General features: G+C 43.8%; 1 protein-coding gene across 5 annotated transcripts in view; it reads left to right on the plus strand.

The window, feature by feature from the left end:
* LOC146268055 (calcium-activated potassium channel subunit alpha-1a) overlaps nt 1-19,206 on the plus strand; it is a 121,087-nt gene that overhangs the window by 71,719 nt on the left and 30,162 nt on the right. For all 5 annotated transcript variants that reach the window (XM_084709279.1, XM_084709283.1, XM_084709278.1 and 2 more), the window contains exons 9-18: nt 567-658; nt 6,360-6,470; nt 6,620-6,725; nt 6,910-6,992; nt 7,175-7,244; nt 7,406-7,561; nt 9,367-9,476; nt 9,774-9,842; nt 13,765-13,851; nt 14,052-14,128. In XM_084709279.1, the coding sequence (XP_084565405.1) occupies nt 567-658; nt 6,360-6,470; nt 6,620-6,725; nt 6,910-6,992; nt 7,175-7,244; nt 7,406-7,561; nt 9,367-9,476; nt 9,774-9,842; nt 13,765-13,851; nt 14,052-14,128 (961 nt within the window). The remainder of the gene's footprint in view (nt 1-566; nt 659-6,359; nt 6,471-6,619; nt 6,726-6,909; nt 6,993-7,174; nt 7,245-7,405; nt 7,562-9,366; nt 9,477-9,773; nt 9,843-13,764; nt 13,852-14,051; nt 14,129-19,206) is intronic.

Consider the following 19,206-nt stretch of genomic DNA (forward strand, 5'->3'; position numbering starts at 1 on the left):
GTCTTAATGTGTTTTGCAGCTGTGGACCATCAGGTCGGCCTATTCACATCAACCTGCCACATCATTTGTGTTTGTTGGACAAAACATGGCACATAGGTATTTTTACCCGTTTCTCCGCTAAACCAAGATGCCTTGGGTGCTAGCACAGATTGACTGTTTGTCAGCTGTGGCAATTTTGATGCTTTCCTTTTCCCCCCCCAAACCCATGACCCTTAAAAACTGGGGTTGTTTTTCCTTAAGAAAGACATTTCTACTTTTTTTTTTTTTCTCCCCCGAAATTCAAATGTTCTTTTAGTTATTAAAATTTGGAATGTAGATATGTCAATTTCTCCTTTGGTTCTCGTTGTTAACTGTAAGGTCTGGGAACTTTGAGAGAGGCTTTTTGGCACTTTCACCCCCCAGTTTTTTTTTCCACATTTGCATATTTATTTGGTATGGTTAAAATCAATATATTTTTTTATCTCCCTCAGAAATCTGTTTGGATTTAAGCGCCAGCTCCCTTTCCAACCTCTCAATGGCTTAGTCTCTTCTTTAGTCTTTTCTTCTGTCTCCTATCTTCTCCTTAGGCCATGTTTGCCAGCTACGTCCCTGAAATCATAGAGTTAATAGGAAACCGCAAGAAATATGGTGGTTCCTATAGTGCGGTTAATGGGAGAAAGTAAGTATTCCTGATGGCTCTGCTGTTTCCTGTCCACGGTAGAACCCTCTCTGCATGCCTTTTTCTTGTTTCTGTTCCATGCATGTAGGCCATGTTTGCTCGCTACGTGCCAGAAATTGCTGCTCTCATCCTTAATCGGAAGAAATACGGAGGGAGTTATAACTCGACACGAGGCAGAAAGTAAGTCCAAATCCAGACAAGGTGTGGTTATGTGACTCAAGTACGCCCCCCTCAGGTTTAGTGTTAGAGGGGGAGTCGGTACACAATGCTGTGTAGAATATTAAAGTAGAATGGGAAGTCACACTGCGTGACTGGAGACCTTGGCCATTTGGACACATGTCCATGCCCCTTTACTCTTTCTTTCTCTCTCTCTCTCTATCTCTCTTTCTTTCTTTCTTTCTCTATCTTTCTCTGTCTCCCCCTCTTGCTAGTTCACGCTTCTCTCTCCCTCTTGCGCGCTCGCTCGCTCTCTCTCTCTCTCTCTCTCTCTCTCTCTCTCTCTCTCTCTCTCTCTCTCTCTCTCTCTCTCTCTCTCAGTGCTTACCTGAAGTCATTTGTGTGCTGTTCTGTTTCCCTTATTTTCTTTGACACATCCTATGTGCTGCATTTTGATTTTCCTCTCAAAACTAGAGCTTTCATGACTACATTATACTGTATATATTTAGCGGACATGTCTTTCTCTGTGGTGGGTGATCATCTTTAAGTGTATATAGCCATCTCCAGTCTGTTGTGCCTATCGCTAAATGTGCCCATAGCCAATTCAGACCATCCAATGATCGAGCCCCTCCACAAATTCTACTCGCTCTCTAAGGATGAATTTGCATCACAATGCACAATTGCGAATGAACTAGTCATGAAATCCCTACTATGTACTCAGATGAAAAGACAAAAAAAAAAATGTTTTAAGCTCCACAAGAAAGTTGAAAAAAGACTAAATCCGCAAGTGCATTATTATTGGTGGTCTCAAAAGCATCATCAATCTCAATGACCGTTGCAGGATACAATTTCTTTTCTTGTTTCATTTTGCTTGAGTCCGTTGGCATGTCATGCTTTTTGTTTTCTCCATGTGGCATCATCTCTGGCATGCTCTCTCAGGCCTGAGATCCGTTGGCTCTTTCTCCATCCATGGATTCTATGGTTACCCTGAGAAAAACCAGCTTCCTGGTTTTCTGTCACTGCCAGCCCATTGCATCATCACTCTGTGCCTTGGCTCTGACAGCTAGCATCATCACTGCTTGACATGACTCTGGCCCTGATCTTCAGTCAGCTCCCACACCCTGAATGCTGGACGCCTCGCTCCCATTGGAGGCTCTCGATTTGCTTTTGGCTTGCATCGCCCGCTTGGTTCTTGGTGCCCGCCTGGTCTCTAACTGTTTGTGTGGCAGTAGTGGTTGTCTTCAGAGGCTGTGACCTGTTTGAGTGGCCTCCCAGACAGAGTACGTCCTGAATGCAGCCGTGTGTGTGGTGTGTTGTGTTGTTGTGTGTCTGTGTGTGTGTGTGTGTGTTCCTACAGGACTGCCCAGTACACCCCCAATGCTCTGTTCCTGTGGCTCAAACCCTACTGGTCATCAGAACACAGACCTAGCACAGTGGATCCAGCTCAGTGTAGCCATCTCTCTCTCTCCCTCCGTCTCCCTAGCTCTCCCGACGTCCCTCTCTCCCTCTCGGCCTTTCCGTCCATCGCTCTCCCTCTCGGCCTTTCCGTCCATCGCTCTCCCTCTCGATATCCTTTCCCCCGTCTGTCTATTTCCCCAGCTGTCAGTGTCCCGGTCGGAGGCCAGATCCTCCGAGTCCGAGGCAGAGCGAAGAGCGAAAGGCCAGAGTGAAAACCGCCATTGTTCTGTGCTGTCGGGGAGACGAGATTGATGAAATGTTATGTTTGGCGTCCGCCTCCCCCGCGCCTGGCGTTGAGAGAAGGGTTTGTCAAACCTGCAGACAGCCTGCCCCTCTCGACGCCCCCACGCCCCCCCCCCCCATGCCCGGGCCATGCGCAGAGCTCGTGCAGTACATGTGGTAGCGTTTAGAGGTCAACAGCATCCAGTTAACCTGCCTCACAGGTCACGAAGCGGTACCACGTTCTTTGCATTACCGTGGAAATATGCCGCCTGTTCTAAATGTTCAGCCCGCGTCCCAGATCCTGACACTACTGTACACAAACACGTTAGTCGTGATGGTTTATTTAAGTCTCACATGTCTGGTACATGGTTTACCCCGCTGTCATCACAAACAGATGTCCCGGAGAGAGAGAAAAGAAAGAAAAAGAGATATAATGAAATAACCTTGCCAATACTGAAATGATTTCTGGATATTTACAAACAAAGAGGACATGTTAGGAACTCGTAATTTACTTATTACTTCATGGCACTTTGAAAGTAATGGACCCATTACCCTGCTGCAGTTGCCTCTGAGGGTTGTTGGACGTGAGAGGCGGCAGTCTGAGTCATGCTAGTTTGGCAGTTTTTTTTTGCTCTGCTCAGTGTAGCGTGCGTTTACCAACGCCGTGGCAGAACTCTGGGCCGCGTTCGCTGATGGCTCAAAGACAAGCGTACTGTAAGCTCTCCGTTGGCCCCCGTGGTTTCCATTATGGCTCCATGGTTTCCATTAGCCCCCAGTGGAACGGAGAGGCTGGCGTGGAAACTGCCGTAGACCCTGGCTGAACCCTCCTGTGTGTGAGCCCTGTGCCGGCCCAGGAGGACATGACTCTTCCTGAGGTGTGGAGACCTGTGGACTCTCAGTCTAATCTGGTATATAATCCTAAACAGATAACACGCGGCGTTCTGTTGCCTCTGGCGGGCTCTGGAGACGTGCGCACACATGTTTGGGATAGAAGTAAAAAACTGTTATACCATCTAATACCTTGGATGGTATAACTGTCCAACTGATAGTTTTAACTGAATATAGAAGAATGCATATGGATAAAACATTTCCAGTCAGGGCTTGAGTGATTGGAGTTATTGTGCAAAAACACCCTTAAACCTAAAACGTGGCTTCTAATGTGTCTATTGGGTCTAGACTAATCGAAATGTCCTCAGTCATAAAGGTCCTCAGTAAGATGTGGACACAGTCATCTTGTAACAGTACTTCAGCCTGTCGTTACAGAAATGTTTTTACGGTTTGCTATCTGAAACATGTGGTTCTCCAGGACTGTATGTAGGCTATTTCCAAGGTACTGTACTGGAGACTGGCTGGTCTGGCCAGGATGACTCAAACAAGGACTTGAACCTTGATGTTCACTGTATGTCACTGCCACTGGTTGTAAGGATTAGAGCAGTATGGCTGGTGTGTGACCTCTGTTGCTGATGTCTGAGCTGTCCGTCTCTTCTGTTGTGTGTGTGTGTGTGTGTGTGTGTGTGTTCCGGAATGTTCCCTTACCTGACCCGACCCAGTGACATGCTGTGTTGACTCACTGCATGTTCTGTGATGCATGCTGTATGACACCACCTCTGCACTCCAGTGTGATTCTCGGCACCTCGTGGTGAGAGCCGTGGTGTTTGTGAAATTGTCTTTTTTCTTTTGTATTTTGTACCACCGTATCTTATTCACTTTGGTATTACATTGTTTTTTTGCCTACAGTTGTAAAAACAAACAGGAATTCACATATTTTTTGGAACGCAAATAGTAATTGTATTTAATCAAGCCAGGCCATTAGATTTCCGTAATGGTAGCACAATATGCTGTTGTTTCTAGATGGCCTGGCACACAGTTAAAATGCATCCATCTTAAAGTTATCTGAGGCTGCACTGCACACCCAATGATAGTTTCGCGAGTGGCGTTAAGGGTCACCGGATTAAGAACCGTTTGTGGCACTGTCAAGCTCTGTTGGTATATCATCCATGTGGAGACATGAAGTCTCAGATAAGTGTTTGTGTGTGCGTGTGTGTGAGTGTGTGTCTGCTATGCTGCCTTAATGCAAAGCACAAGAAACCAAACTATGCCACACAAATCCCCCTGTTCTCACTCTTGATATCTAAAGATGGAATCTGGAGATTGGGGAGTAGGAAAACATGAATGATGTTTTTGTCTCCTCAAATGGGAGGCATCTTTTGCCAATAGTCGCTGGCTTTCCACTAAGACCACAGCTCATCAAGTGAACCCGCGGTCTGTTCATCTCAGGACCGCCTGCGTCAGCCATCCAATCACCACCGCTCGTTAGAAGCTTTAAGGATGGAGACAACATCTTTGACGACCATTTTGTTTGACAGCAACCATGCCCTTTCACATCCAGCCCCAGCCCCTAGCTACAACCTCACCGTACCAAGTCCACTTCAGTCCACCTCAGCCTGCTGGTTCTTGGCAGAGCGATAAACGATCTGGACTTTGGACGTCATTCTCAACAGATATAGACTTGTGTCTTACCCCTCACGCCATCCGAGAATTCCCAAGATTTCCACAGCAGGAGTTGAAATGTTCAACCTTCCCCAGGATGACAACATGGTTTTGGGTGGGAGGAGGGGCTTGTTAGAACAGATCTTGCCACATGATAAGGTCTTATGGTGATCGGACACACAATGTTTGATGTTTGGGAGGCAGGAAATAAACATTGTTACTTTAAGTACTGGATCCCCCCTTTTAGTTGCCTATCTTTTAGGTGTAAGATGAAGACATTGTCAATATGCAAATAGTCTTACGCACCTGGGTAGACTAAAAAGGTTGGCACGTTAATTCCACCCCCTAAAGGACTTGATTGATGGAGTATGTCTGGGTTTCTCACTCCGGGTTTCTCATGGCTCAGTGACACAGTTGAATTCCTGATTGGTTGTTAAGCCAACCACAGAAAAAATGTAAGATCAACCAGCTAGGTCTTTCTGGGTTAGTGGGATGAAAGTGTAGTGTTGGCGTAAGATGTGCATATGTGGGTGGATGATGGCATGGGTCATTGTTTATCCAGACTCTAAATGGTCTCCCAGCTTCCATCAAGTGTATCTTTAAATGTAACGATCTGTTTATGCAGATGCCAGCGACCTTCAGTACTCACAGTTGTAACATTGCAAATGTGGAAAACATTGTAGAAATTGTTTAAAGACGTTTGTCAACTTGAATCAACTAACCTGAATTGTCCAGGTCCAGTTAGTCCTTCTGTCCAGTTTCTTCCTCTCTTTTTCTGGAGTTTTTTGTCACCACCCGACACCGGGAGCCAAGAGACAGACAAGAACGTGATGTCCCCTTGAAAGCTCACGATATCCAGCCTTCTAGGAACCCACCATCCTGCCAAATAAACGTCCAACAGCTTTCAATTCTATTTACAAGATCCTCAGCCACAGACCCAGATCACTTTTAGTAACTGTTCTGCATAGAAGAGAGTGTCTGTTGATGTATATGTGTATGTCAATCTGTATTTAACTCAGAGAGAACTGGTTTGGCGAATGGGACGGTTCTCCTTTTAGAATTGATGACAATCAAAGATAGTGTGGGCTGTATGATTACATTTCCTCACTGGTTCAAATCTCAGTGCTTGATTGGACATGTCGAGCAGACTTGAAACCCTTTTCATTACAATGTAGACACAAATCTTCACTCTCGTGGAAAAGGGATAAAAGAAGGAAGCCATAGCCAGTTGTTGTTTTCCAAAAAAAAACCTTTCTGACATGTAAATAGTTGTTTTCCGTGAGCGTGCTTTCCTCTGACTTTTCTCTTCTTGGAGCTTGCCAGAGTGATTTATGTTACCCACTCAAGATCATTTCTCCCGCCCTCCCCCTTCTAGGCACATTGTGGTCTGTGGTCATATTACTCTCGAAAGTGTCTCCAACTTCCTCAAAGACTTCCTACACAAGGACAGGGATGATGTCAATGTAGAAATTGTTTTTCTCCATAAGTAAGTGCATTTTTTCCGTTCTTCAGCTTCGTCCATCGCACAGCAAATGTGGGCTAGGATGCCAAATAATGATCACTATGAAATGATGGACATATAGACCATGTTGTTTGTGTGCATTGACTCTTTTCTTCCCTATGTCTGTATGCTAGTATTTCCCCTAATCTTGAGCTGGAAGCCTTGTTCAAACGCCACTTTACCCAAGTGGAATTCTACCAGGGATCTGTTCTCAATCCTCACGATCTAGCCAGAGTGAAGGTACTGTCCACAGTATACTTTGATTGGTTGGAACATCCCCTGTCAGATTAAATGTCAGGATGTCGCTTTGTGATGTCCGACTGTTATGAGTTTAGCGATCCCAGTCACCGTCCCAACTGATAGGTGTTTTTTGTACCATGTGTCATTTTTTCTTCTTTATTTTGTTCTTCCACTCCTCGCATAGATTGAGTCTGCAGACGCCTGTCTCATCCTGGCCAATAAATATTGTCCAGATCCCGACGCAGAAGACGCCTCCAACATCATGAGGTACTTTATTCGCTCTAAAAGGGAACCGGTTCATACCTCGATCGCTCTGCTATCCCTCAGCAAATCCATCAAGGTTGCTGCTGACACAACATGTTTTATTGTTTGGCCGGCTTCTATCGTTCAGGCTTGTTACATGATCGACTTTCCAGACCTACTCACCCACCCCGTTTATACTCTTTCAGGGTTATATCCATCAAGAACTATTCCCCAAAGATTCGGATCATTACTCAAATGTTACAATACCACAACAAGGTAGGATGTATGTCAAATGCAAGAATGTAACTAGAAATATACTGTCTTAAAAGGCTTGGCTTGTGTACTAATGAAGAACCCAGTGATGATGGTATAGATTGGAAAGTTTTGAATATTGCGGGTTCTCTCTGTGTGTGTGTGTGTGTGCGTGTGTGCTCCAGGCTCACCTGTTAAACATTCCGAGCTGGAACTGGAAGGAGGGTGACGATGCGATCTGCTTGGCAGAGTTGAAGGCTGGCTTCATTGCCCAGAGCTGCTTGGCACAGGGCTTGTCCACTATGCTGGCCAATCTCTTCTCAATGAGATCCTTCATCGAGGTAACCCTGGAACCACCACAAAATAGCGCCTCTACCGCAAACCTAACGACTACAATGCTGCGTCATACAGTATAAAGACATTGAGACGTGGGTTAGTTTTATTGAAGGTGGACATTTTTTTTACTCATGTCTGGAGTAGAAGTACAGTAAGTCGTCTATTAGACAGGTGGATGACTGGCTGCCAGGCCTGTCCAATGGTATCTGATATATTCTTGGCAGCCAACACAAAAAAAGTGATTGGTTACATGAAAGAACTGCTCGCATGTCATAAAAATGACGGATAGGTTTATAATGACTAGACTAATGGGCTGTTAGGGGAACATCTGCAGCCCACATTTTGAGCTTTACCAGAGAAAGAGTTTAAAAAAAATGGACAGCCTGTGCAAGCTACGGACATGAAACACTTAAACATCCAACATAGGAATGATTAGATGCTGTCTAGCACATCATTTTGGAACCTTTTTAAGACTGCCCACTACAGTGGATGTATACATCTATGAAAAATAGTATTTACGATAAACAAAAACAAAATTTTTTTAACATTATATTAAGTACGCATTCATTCTAGTGTTTGTTAGTTTGATCCTGTGTCAGTCAAACACAAAACTGGGCTAAGCTCATTGGTGCAGCTTGTACCCAATTTACTGAGGCCAACTGGTGATTTACTGAACAAACAAACAAAGTAATAGTAACGGGATGCTCAAACCATACCGTCATTTGTTTTCAGCGCAATGACTGCATATGGTATTTATTATATAACTGTTTGGCCATAGAAAGTCATTATCGAAAATGAATCGCAGATCAGCATGGACTGATTATGGAGCTACAGCATCTAGTCTATGATCTAGGCCATCCACTGTGTTTCAGTCAGAATGTCAACGAAAGTGTAATTACAGCCCCTCGGTTATAAAGCAACCCACATTTCCGAGTCCCAACTCTAAATAACCTGCATAAACATCCAGAAAGAGGGAAAATCTTAACATGTGTTTGGGTGACGCAACATGTTGGGAGCGTTGCGTTGTCGTTGTTTTGTTTGTGTGTACCGATCGTCAAGCATAGTGTTGAAGCGGGGACATGGTATGATATAGTCAGCTGGACCGTTGGGAGGTTGAAGACCCAACAAGCCTGCTAGTGGTGATAACCGTCCATGACAGAGACAACTCATATCCAATCATGCCCACACCCAATGTCCGCAGCGTGAACTGGAAGTTCACAATACAGTACATCTACCTTTGTATAATTGCTCTGTCCTATCACACCTAAACTTGTGTTTCTACCGAAATGGTGGGACAGCACACATATTTTTTCGACACGCGCGTCTTCCTCGGCACCTGGCTCTGTTTGATAAGATCTTGCTCCACAAGACGGCTCTTCTGTAAGAGCAGAGATTAGGATGAAGCGATTCAGAAGGATCGGAGGGAATAATGGTGGCCGGGCAGGGGACACGCACATGTCCATTTGCATCACACCCAGCCTGGTATTTCTCTCGGACCACATGAGAAGCCACATTCTGAAAAGCCCAAAACAAATGCAATCGCTTCTATGCCAGTGTACTGTACGGGTGAGCCAGAGGAATATCCGATGGCATACAAGTGTCTATTAGCGATGGAGAGAAATGGTTCCAGATCTCATTAGTAATGCCCATCACTTACAGAAAAAGGGGATTCTGTCATTTGTGGAGGGTGTGCCTGCTGATTAATAGGCCTTACTATTCTAATCAGCATAACAAATAAACAATAAAAAAAAAACGAACCTGGCTAAGAACAGTGTTCAAAGGCAGGTTTTTCTTTCTTTCTGGCCTTCAGATCGAAGAGGACACGTGGCAGAAGTACTACTTGGAGGGAGTAGCTAACGAAATGTACACCGAGTATTTGTCCAGTGCCTTCGTTGGTCTCTCCTTCCCTACGATCTGTGAGTAAGTATCACTTCATTGGTCTCTCCTTCCCCACCGTCTGTGAGTAAGTATCACTTCATTGGTCTCTCCTTCCCCACCGTCTGTGAGTAAGTATCACTTCATTGGTCTCTCCTTCCCCACCGTCTGTGAGTAAGTATCACTTTCCAAAAACCCAGCGAGCCCCCAGAAGGAAGATGGCAGAACCAATGTTCCCTCAATTGAATCCATGTGGGACAAGATACTATAAGATGCACCAGAGTAGCAAAACAGCACCTCGGGTCCATTGTAACCTTGTGATGGTTTCTGTGTGTCTAACAGGCTGTGCTATGTCAAGCTGAAGCTGCTGCTCATCGCCATTGAGTACAAGTCCGAGCAGCGAGAGAGCAGGTTTGTGGCGCTGCGTTTTCTCTCCTTCCCTGCTGACCTCGTCTCGCCTGACACACACCTTCTCTGAAACATATGTCAAGATTTAGTCTGACTGAAACAGTTTATTATTCAGAAAACTATATTCCTGTTGCTAATTTGAGCTGCATGGTTCTACCTTATATGATGTATTTGTTCCCTTATGAATGAAAGTGTTTTGACTGATGACACAATGCAATGAAGACTTCTCTTGCATTTGCTTTGATTTAAAGAGGTGTATTGTTTAGATGACAAAAATCTTTATAATATGGTCCTTAATCATGTTACTCCATTTAAGACAGTTCCTTTGCATCCTTTTATAACCACTAATGGGATATATTAATATACTGTGCCACTGTAGTATACTAAAATATATACATACATGTACATATTTCTATGTAAATAACAATTAACAATGAATTTATATTATTTCCGTTACCTCTATTTGCCAAATCCCACCCACCCCTTCCCTCATCATCTTTATTTTTGTACACTGACTAGGGCTGAACTAATACATTTGTTTTTATATTAAGAAAAGGACACCTTCGACTTCAAATGCTGAACATTAACTTGAAACATGTCAGTGTGATTTCATCAGCTCTTCCCTCAGATACCCTATTGATATGACCGCAGGCTACAGCTGTATACGTTGTAACGCAGTTCAGCAGTTTTTAAGTCCATTTTTGAGACAAAATTATTGACAAGATATGCATACAATATGCTATCATATTACATAGAACACTTGATAAATAAGCCGAATTTGGAATGTTCATAAGATGAAAATGAAGTACATTAATATATACATAATTTATTTCCTACTATCACAAAACATGTTGTGCTATGACAAGGATTGGCATTTTAAGATACCAAGATCTTCAAATGAATGATTATACAATATGTTATCCAAATATCACAACAAAGTACATCCTTAGCTTAGTCATGAAGGGACTATGATATCTTCATCATAATTTTTTTTATCTCCTTTTATGTTCATAACAACTGTTTGATTTGAGTTTTTTTCTTGTTGTTTGCAGAAGCCGAAAGCGGTATGCCCCTCTACTTTACCTTACTTCCAAAGTTCCGCCCTCTCTCCACCACTTTAGAGCCTCTGAATTTGGGAGTTTTTCATAAAGACATTTTCCCAAAACCCTATATCACAACAACAGGCCAATTTCTGACTCTTTTTCTCATGGTGTTCCCTGTGCCTAATGCACTAACTTCTTTGCAGGCAGAGAGGATAATTCAATTTGACATGTTTGTTTACTTGTTTCTTTGTCTTCCGTGTTGTCGGTTGTACTAAGGCTAACCTTTTCCATCTCTAAATTCCCTTCTTTCATTTCAGTATTTTTTTTGTCTGTGTCTTCTGTTTTCCGCTTAATTTTCTTCTTTCTTCTCTGTTATATTTCAGTGTTTCAGTTGTTCCCCTGTGTCAGCTTGGCCAAAACTAATTATTTTATCCCTGGTGCTTTTTCATCATCAAAACAATTCTTATTTACTTTTTATAGATGGGCAGTTTTTGTTCACAAATATGAATTAAGGGATACATTACTCGAGGTTGTTTACATACAGTATGCTTTCACCCAGATATAACTTTTGGATATTAACCCTTGGTTTTGGTGCATTTTGGCCAAAATGTGGAAACTGGATCATTTACTGTTCTAGTGGGCAGTGATTGATGCAATAGTATGTCTTAATAATTGAATGGTACCAAAAGCATTTCGTCCTCCAGTGTTACATTGGGGCATGGTGTTGTAAACTTTGGATAACTTAAATTATATCCAATGATGAAGGAGGTTAATAATGCTCCATGTCATACGAGTGATGAAAATATTTTTGCATTTCATCTTTTCCTTAGTGCTGTGTGTGTCCATGTCTATGTATTTGTGTGGATGTGTGCGTTTGTGGGTTTCATTCTGTGTGTGTGCGCGCGAGCGTGTTAGTGTGCGTGCGCGAGCGTGTGTGCGTGTCAGTCACCATGTACTCCATATCAATGTGTCTCTGAGTAGATGTTCTTAAGTGAGGTCACTTCCTGTCAGTTTGGTGTTTAAGAAACAGTCCAACTGCACAGAAGTTACTGCAACAGTTTGCATCTACGTATTTGTCCCTTTACCTGTAGCCAGTGGCAACACCTTTCTGTCTAACTACTGTCCTACTCATGCTGTTTGGTGACTGCATGCAGTGCCGGTCTATCACTTGAACGGTGTAAAGCTTGCCTTGTTGCTCCCAATTTGAGGTTGGGATTCAGGTAGAGTTAGACATGATTGGACCATATCAAGATTGATCACGTTTTCTGATTAATCCACAAGAAACGGGTAAACCTGTAAAATCTCAGATTTGGGCAGCAATGTGTGTGGATTTGTACGAGCTTCATCATTTCTTGTATGATGCATTGAAAAGCATGTGTGTTGTTTAAAATGGAAGGGGGGGCATTCAATCTAACATAAAGCCAAGCAGTATAAAAATGTGTCTATTCCTAAATCACACATTTTATGATGTCAAGCTAAATGTTCACAACTTACTAATGCTTTATAGTAGATCCAATTGCCCTCTGACTGACTTTTCTTTTCAACATAATCTGTTATTTTAGAGCCCAGAGGAAAGATGCTTTTTGCCCAGACCCAGTCCAAGATGTAGCAGTTTACTAGAGTTTGGGGTTTACTGCTACAGTTTCACAGTACGCTCCTCATTAGTTCAGTTCAGAGACCAACAATTGTGACTAGTATAAAAATGATCAGAAAATACCAGAGTTAGTTAAACGAAATGTTTGTGTAATTAAATACAGCACGAGTATCCCCTCTCTTTCATCTGGGCTCCTTGGTCAGGGCCAAACGTTCTGTGTGTTTCCAGGTGTGTTTAGTGTTTCAGTCACTAAGTTTGCACTCCTATCATTGATGATTCCTACCTAGAGGTAACCATTAATGAGCAGGGTGTGTGTGTGTGTGTGTCGTTTCACTCGTGTCCTAGTCTAATTAACGGGGAATGATACAGCCAGTTTTTAAGTTCCCAAGCTCCCTGCCACAACCAAAGCACCGAGTCAGTATTTATAGTGGATGATTCTACTGTACAGAAGAACACCTTATGGAAAACTATCCTTCTTCGAAAACCATATAGCGTGTACATCGCTCATTTATTCAGTTCAGTAAATCTGCTGCCGCATCTGTTAGTAGTAGAACCTGCTCAACCCTATAGGATATTGCTATGACGCTACTAGACATGCATCACTAGAGGATACAGCATGTTATAGATACATATACATTCTGGTCATGACAAATTGAAAGAAATATATAAGGTCAATGTTTTGTTTTTGTATAGCTAAACTACTGTAGTATTTGACAGTACATGTTGAAAGTATTCAGAGAGCTGTTCATTCCCATGCATTCCACTGTTGAGTACTCCTAACTCGCGGAACATCCTACAGTACCTCAACACTGTCCCAGTAATACCACGACATCTGTTAGAAATGATTGGATCTGAATGCAGAGACTGAATCAACGCCATGATAACAATTTTAATTCTTTCTCCTCCACTCTCTGATTCAATCAGAACCATCGCAAAACCAAAGTAAAGAATTAAAATTGACACTCGTGATTTTTTTGTTGTCGTCCATCTGTGTGAGTAGTCTGAGGAGGGACCAGGGAGAAACTGTGTTTTCGTTTTGTAAAGACTAACTACTCATATGATGACCTCACACCACACCAAGCTCACCCCACTCAGCCCCAAAACACACTGTAATGCCAGTGACCAATCAGATCCGCCCATTTCAACCCACTGGCTCCGGTAGCTTTAGAGAAAGGTTCCCGACAATGTGTGTGTACCATTCCTCTTGATTAGCACGTCTTGAGTGGGAGTCGGTGGCGGGCCAGTGTTTTTAACAAGCGCCGTGGCGTGTGTCTCCCTGAATACCCAGCATCCTCATCAACCCGGGGAACCACGTCAAGATGCAGGAAGGAACTCTGGGGTTCTTTATCGCCAGCGACGCCAAAGAAGTCAAGAGGTGAGGAAAGACAACGGCAGGTAAATTAAAGAGAACTTTCTGTGATGCTCTGGTAGGAGACCGGTATTTAGACAGATTGCGTACGGCAGATCGGACTGCGCTGCTACCTCGGTGGGCTCCTCCAAGTGTCCGAAGCTGGTGACGAGACAGTGACTCAAACAAGGAGGGTGAAAGTTAACACTTTTTCTTTGCCCCTTCAGAGCATTTTTCTACTGCAAAGCTTGTCATGATGACATCACAGACCCCAAACGCATCAAAAAGTGTGGCTGTAAACGACGTGAGTACGCTCGGTGCCCCCCCCCCCCCCTCTCCCCGCCAACTCCTCCCACCTCCCACCCCCAACACCTTTAATGTATCTCTTTCTGAGTGGACAGTTCTTAAGATGACTGCTTCCTGACACTGTGTGATATCTCTCCCTGTTTCTCAAAGGGCAGGCCAAGCACTGTGATACTGATGTGCTTGCCATGATTTCCTGTTGAAAATGTCCCATTAAATGATAGGATTCACTGTTAAAATACGTTCAACCATAACCCTTAGTTCTTCATCAAGGTGTTCTCTGCAATCGATTTCATTTTTATTTTGTGACAAAGGCGCAAGTGCAGCACGTTACGTCATTCGTTTGATTTACTCATTTCACAGTTGGTTCATTTGGGAGGGGTTACTGACAGGGAGGATGAGGAGGCCTAGATTTAGTCAAAGGAGAGAACCCAATGGAGAAAGAGATCTCTACCTCAGAAAGAGAGGTCGAGGTAAAGATGGAAAGAGAGAGAAGGGAGAGCCATACGTCAGTGCAGGAATGAGAGTGACAGACGGAGAGGGGGACCGACATGATTAGCCGAGCAGAAGAGGGAGGCTGTCAGGTCACCATCGAAACTCAGGGACACAGGCGGAGGTAATGACCTTAGTCAGGCGGAAGAATGGCAAAGCACCAATGGGTGACCCCTGCCAAGGGCCAATAAGACCTGACACCCTATTGGCTATGATGAATTCATACAAAATACTGGATATCTTTATAACGGGATATTGTCTGCGCTGTGAGGGCCAGGAGTACGTTTAATTGATTACAATAAGGAGCAGCGAATACTTGCCCATTCTTGTCTGCATCCAACTGTGTCTCAGTTGATGTGGCATTACATTTTGTCCAGAAACAATCCATGGCTGTTACCTGACCTATATAGTCACTTGTCTAACCGTGTTAGCGGCTGGATAAATAATTCAGATGCAATTTCAGTAGATCTGGAAAGGTCAGTGACAATTACAACAAGCAGCCCACGCCCAAACAAACACAGACATTAAAATGGATGCCCACCATCTCCTCCCTTTGTCTGTGTCATCTCAATTATTCAAACAAGGCTTGGTCTATGCGCTAGCTAGGACCACAAACCTCTCTTGACTCTCCAGGTTTCATGGCGTCACTATTTAGCTTACAGAGACAAACGAGTTTATCCCATTAGCTTCTTTCATCACAGTTGTTGCCAACAGGAGAGTTGCATTTAGAATGACATTTCCATTTCTGCAATGGGAGTTTGTCGTCTGTTTTCATTTTGTTTTTATTCTTCTGTTATTGTTGATGCTTTCTTTCTTTCTGTTTAATTGTTTTTCATGTTTCTTTATGACCATTGACACACTTTTGATGTATTTCCTCCCTTGCTGCCGTTGGAAAACGCCACTTTTTTGTAACCTCTCACTGGTAGTGATTTATTGTGAGTAAAACAAAGACGGGTTCACCATTACCCAGAGTGCAGTGCGAGTGATCTTTTTTTCTCCTCAGCCAATAGTAGACTGTATCTATGTTGCATGCACCAGTGTAGCTTCTGCATCCCTCTCCCCGCCTCTCATCTCAACACTCTTTGTCAGGCCAGAGCAGAACCCATACAGTCAGCAGAACCCAAACTCACCACAACATTAGACTCCTCAGACAGTCGGTCCAGACTTTGCTTATCTCAAGTGACAACCTTCTTAGAAGTACTTTATGAGGAGAGCATTTCTAAACAAAAAACGACTGACAAAAAGCTAGTTCTTTTTTTTTTTCTTCATCCAAGTAAACCAAGCTGACCTGAAAGGAACCAACTGTACTCCTGTGAGCCCCCATCCCAAATGTCCTGCTCCAAAAATGCCCACCAATTAATGGGGCAACAGTCAGTCAGAAATCCATACACAATAACAACAGTAATGGTTTTAATTGAGCCAAGACCAACCAAAAAAAAAAAATTGACAGAGGAAAGTTCTAGTGGGAGTTCTTGATCTTCGTTTAAGCTTTAACAAGCTTTGCCAAAACCCAGTCAAAACAGTCTGGTCCCAGGCCCTTCCCCCGTGTTCCTAGCCCCTGCCCACCCCTCTGGGTCCTCAACAACTTTCAGAATTGAAATGTCATCACCCCTGCCGAGCGCATTTCAATTCTAGACAGTCGTTGGACCTTTTTATTCTTTACTCGGTGCGTTTAAGTGAAAGCCACAGTTCAGATGACCTGGTTACTGCAGGGCGAACTGCCATACCACTAGATGGCCACTAGATGATGGCATTGTGCCAGATTCATGTCTGTAGAGGAGATAATTGACACTGAGGTATCTGAAACCTATTTCGCTAGAATGCTATGAGCAACTGAACTATGTGTCTCCATCTATGGTTATTTTAGATTTACAATATAAACACACTTGGTATACATTGTTCAACACTTTGTCTCTTGGTTTATGGTGTTTGATGATTTTATCACCCTGTTAAGTTTCATTTTGGCAAAGAATGTGCATACTGTATTGTATACACATCAACACATACAAGGCTTCCTTGTGTTGTATTCTTTTCTAGCTTAATTCTGTGTGTTGTGACATTGTACAGTAACTAAAGTTAAAGATGGTGTGTTTGCGTTGTTTGGTTTCCATGGATTTCCCATGTTTAACATTTTTTATCAGATCATTTGAAGTTTCATTCTGAGTTTCAGAAGTCATGCAAGTCAACATTGCTTATGGCATTCTGGCTGAATAGATTTGGTTTTAGTGAGAGACGACCCAGATGAACAGTGTCTATTTTGGGACCTATTAAGGCCTTCTTCACACGAGCCACGTTCAACGGGGGTTGTCTTGATGGACTACAGCGTGTCTGTTCTGCCACGCGCAAAGCTGAAGCAAACACTGGTAGTCTGTCAAGGCCAAAGTTCACGTGGCGGGGTTCTGCGAAGTCCGTCTTAACTTGGGACACGGCTGAGCCGTGGCTCCGGATGTCGGCGTGTGTGAAGTCATGAGTCAAACATGTCATCATGTCTTGTATTCTCCATCTCCCCCACCACCCCCACCCCCTCCACGCACACACATACCCTCCAACATCACACGGCAAAGGTGCAAACACACATGGACTCTGTTGTTCTGAAAGCCCAGCCCACAACTCTCAACACAGGGCCTACAGCATGAAAGGACAGCCTCACTGCTCGCGTCTGTCACCCTAACTGTTTCTGCCCAGTAAACAGTTACTCCCTCCCAATCCCTCAGATCAGCATTGATGCATGCAGATGAATGCTTACAAAGCACTTTGCATGCTCTGAACAGAAGCCAGCAGCTCTTGATGGCCCTGCACAGAGGGGCCTCTGGGCCTCGTGCTCCCCAGTCTCCCCCCGTCTCAGACCCGGGATATTGGCTTTCTCGTTTGGGCATCGGTCCATCGACGTGGACCAGAACACCAGTTCGGTGACAGCTCCTCTTGTGAGGCTCCTGAGCGGTGGGAGATTGGGGACCGGGGGTCCCAAGTGACCTAGAAGCGCTGCTCAAGGGGCCTTCACTACCACTCCTTCTGGGGTCAAAGGCTTCACACACACACACACACACAGACTACTACTACTACTACTACTACTACTACTACTACTACTACTACTACTACTACTACTACTACTACTACTATCAATGGGCACACAATCCTATGACGAGTGCATGCATTAAATGATGCTATTTTCCCTAAACCTGCGCGCACACTCTGTCATAAGTGCTAGCCGAAGTGAAGCCAGCTGGGGGGAGCGTTGCAGTAGTAGTAGAAGTAGTTGTAGTCCTGGCCGAGCATGAATTGACCAGCCTAGCCTGTAGAATAGTGTTACGTCATAGACAGGCTGCTCCAGCTGCATGATGGGATACAGGTACGTGATCCACGCCTTTAGCCACCACATCGAGTGATGTTCTGTATGAGACACTTTTTAAAGGTTTGCTGCTGACGACATTGCCTGTGCCTCTCTTACTCTCCTTGAATGCCCTCCTCTCCCTCTCTCCCCCCCCCCACACCCCCACCCCTCTTTCCCTTTGCCCCCACTGTCATATTTTGCCTCTTTGACCTGTTATGGCATAATCAAGCCTTAGAACACAGCTTGACCCCTAAAACCTAGCCCATGAGAAGAAACAAATATAATCCCAAGCATAAACTTCAGAATTCAGCAACGGAGACAAAAGTAGGTGCATTAGTATCCCTATCATTTGGTCAAAATCATCCACGGCGTGCTACTCAACCGTGACTAAATGTGAAACGTTTTGACATTAACGGTTGATTATGGCACATATTGTGCCTGAGTGGCTGGTCTAGTGTTGGGGTCAAGTCTGTGGGCAGCTGGCAGCTAAGGCGTGCATTTATTATCTCCTACGAAGTGACCTTCCGACCTCCCCTGGATGTCTATTTCTCCTCTTGCCATTAACCTGCTGCTTTTCCTCTTCCTCTCATCCCAAAACATGACTGTAGCCAAGATGTCCGTCTACAAACGAATGAAACTGGCATGTTGTTTTGATTGCGGCCGCTCAGAGCGAGACTGCTCTTGCATGTCAGGCAGTGTACATAGTAACATGGACACCCTTCAGAGGGCCTACCCACTTTCCTCTGTCTCTGTTCATGATTGCGCAACCACTTTACGTGCCTGTAAGTTACACCGCCCAACACATGCTGTTACGTGTCTGTGGTGTGTGCGAATGTGTGTTAGTGTACTGAGGGTATGTGTGTGTGTGTGTGTGTGTGTGTGTTAAGTGTTGTCAACATGGTGTGTTTTGTGTACCGTGACCCCATAGTTGGCATATAGCTGTGGCTTATCTCTGTAAATTATGACTATGATGAAAACAATACTGATACTATTATATTAATACTATTAACAATAATACATTATTATTATGAATATTATTAATATTATTATCATATATTATTCATTCATTTTTTATTTTATTATTATTATTGTTAGTTGTAGTATTTATGTGGTGGGTAGTGGTGTTGCTCTGTGGTGCTGCTCAACTCTAGCTGTTAGCTTTGTGGCTAGCTATTGTGGCATGCTGCATATCAGTAAAGCAGTGGTGTGGTGACAGTGCTATTATTGGACACTTGGTGTTTGATGTGTATTGAATT

Source organism: Hypomesus nipponensis, chromosome 11, assembly GCF_054491055.1.
Source record: "Hypomesus nipponensis isolate SF chromosome 11, ASM5449105v1, whole genome shotgun sequence".
Taxonomy (NCBI): domain Eukaryota; kingdom Metazoa; phylum Chordata; class Actinopteri; order Osmeriformes; family Osmeridae; genus Hypomesus; species Hypomesus nipponensis.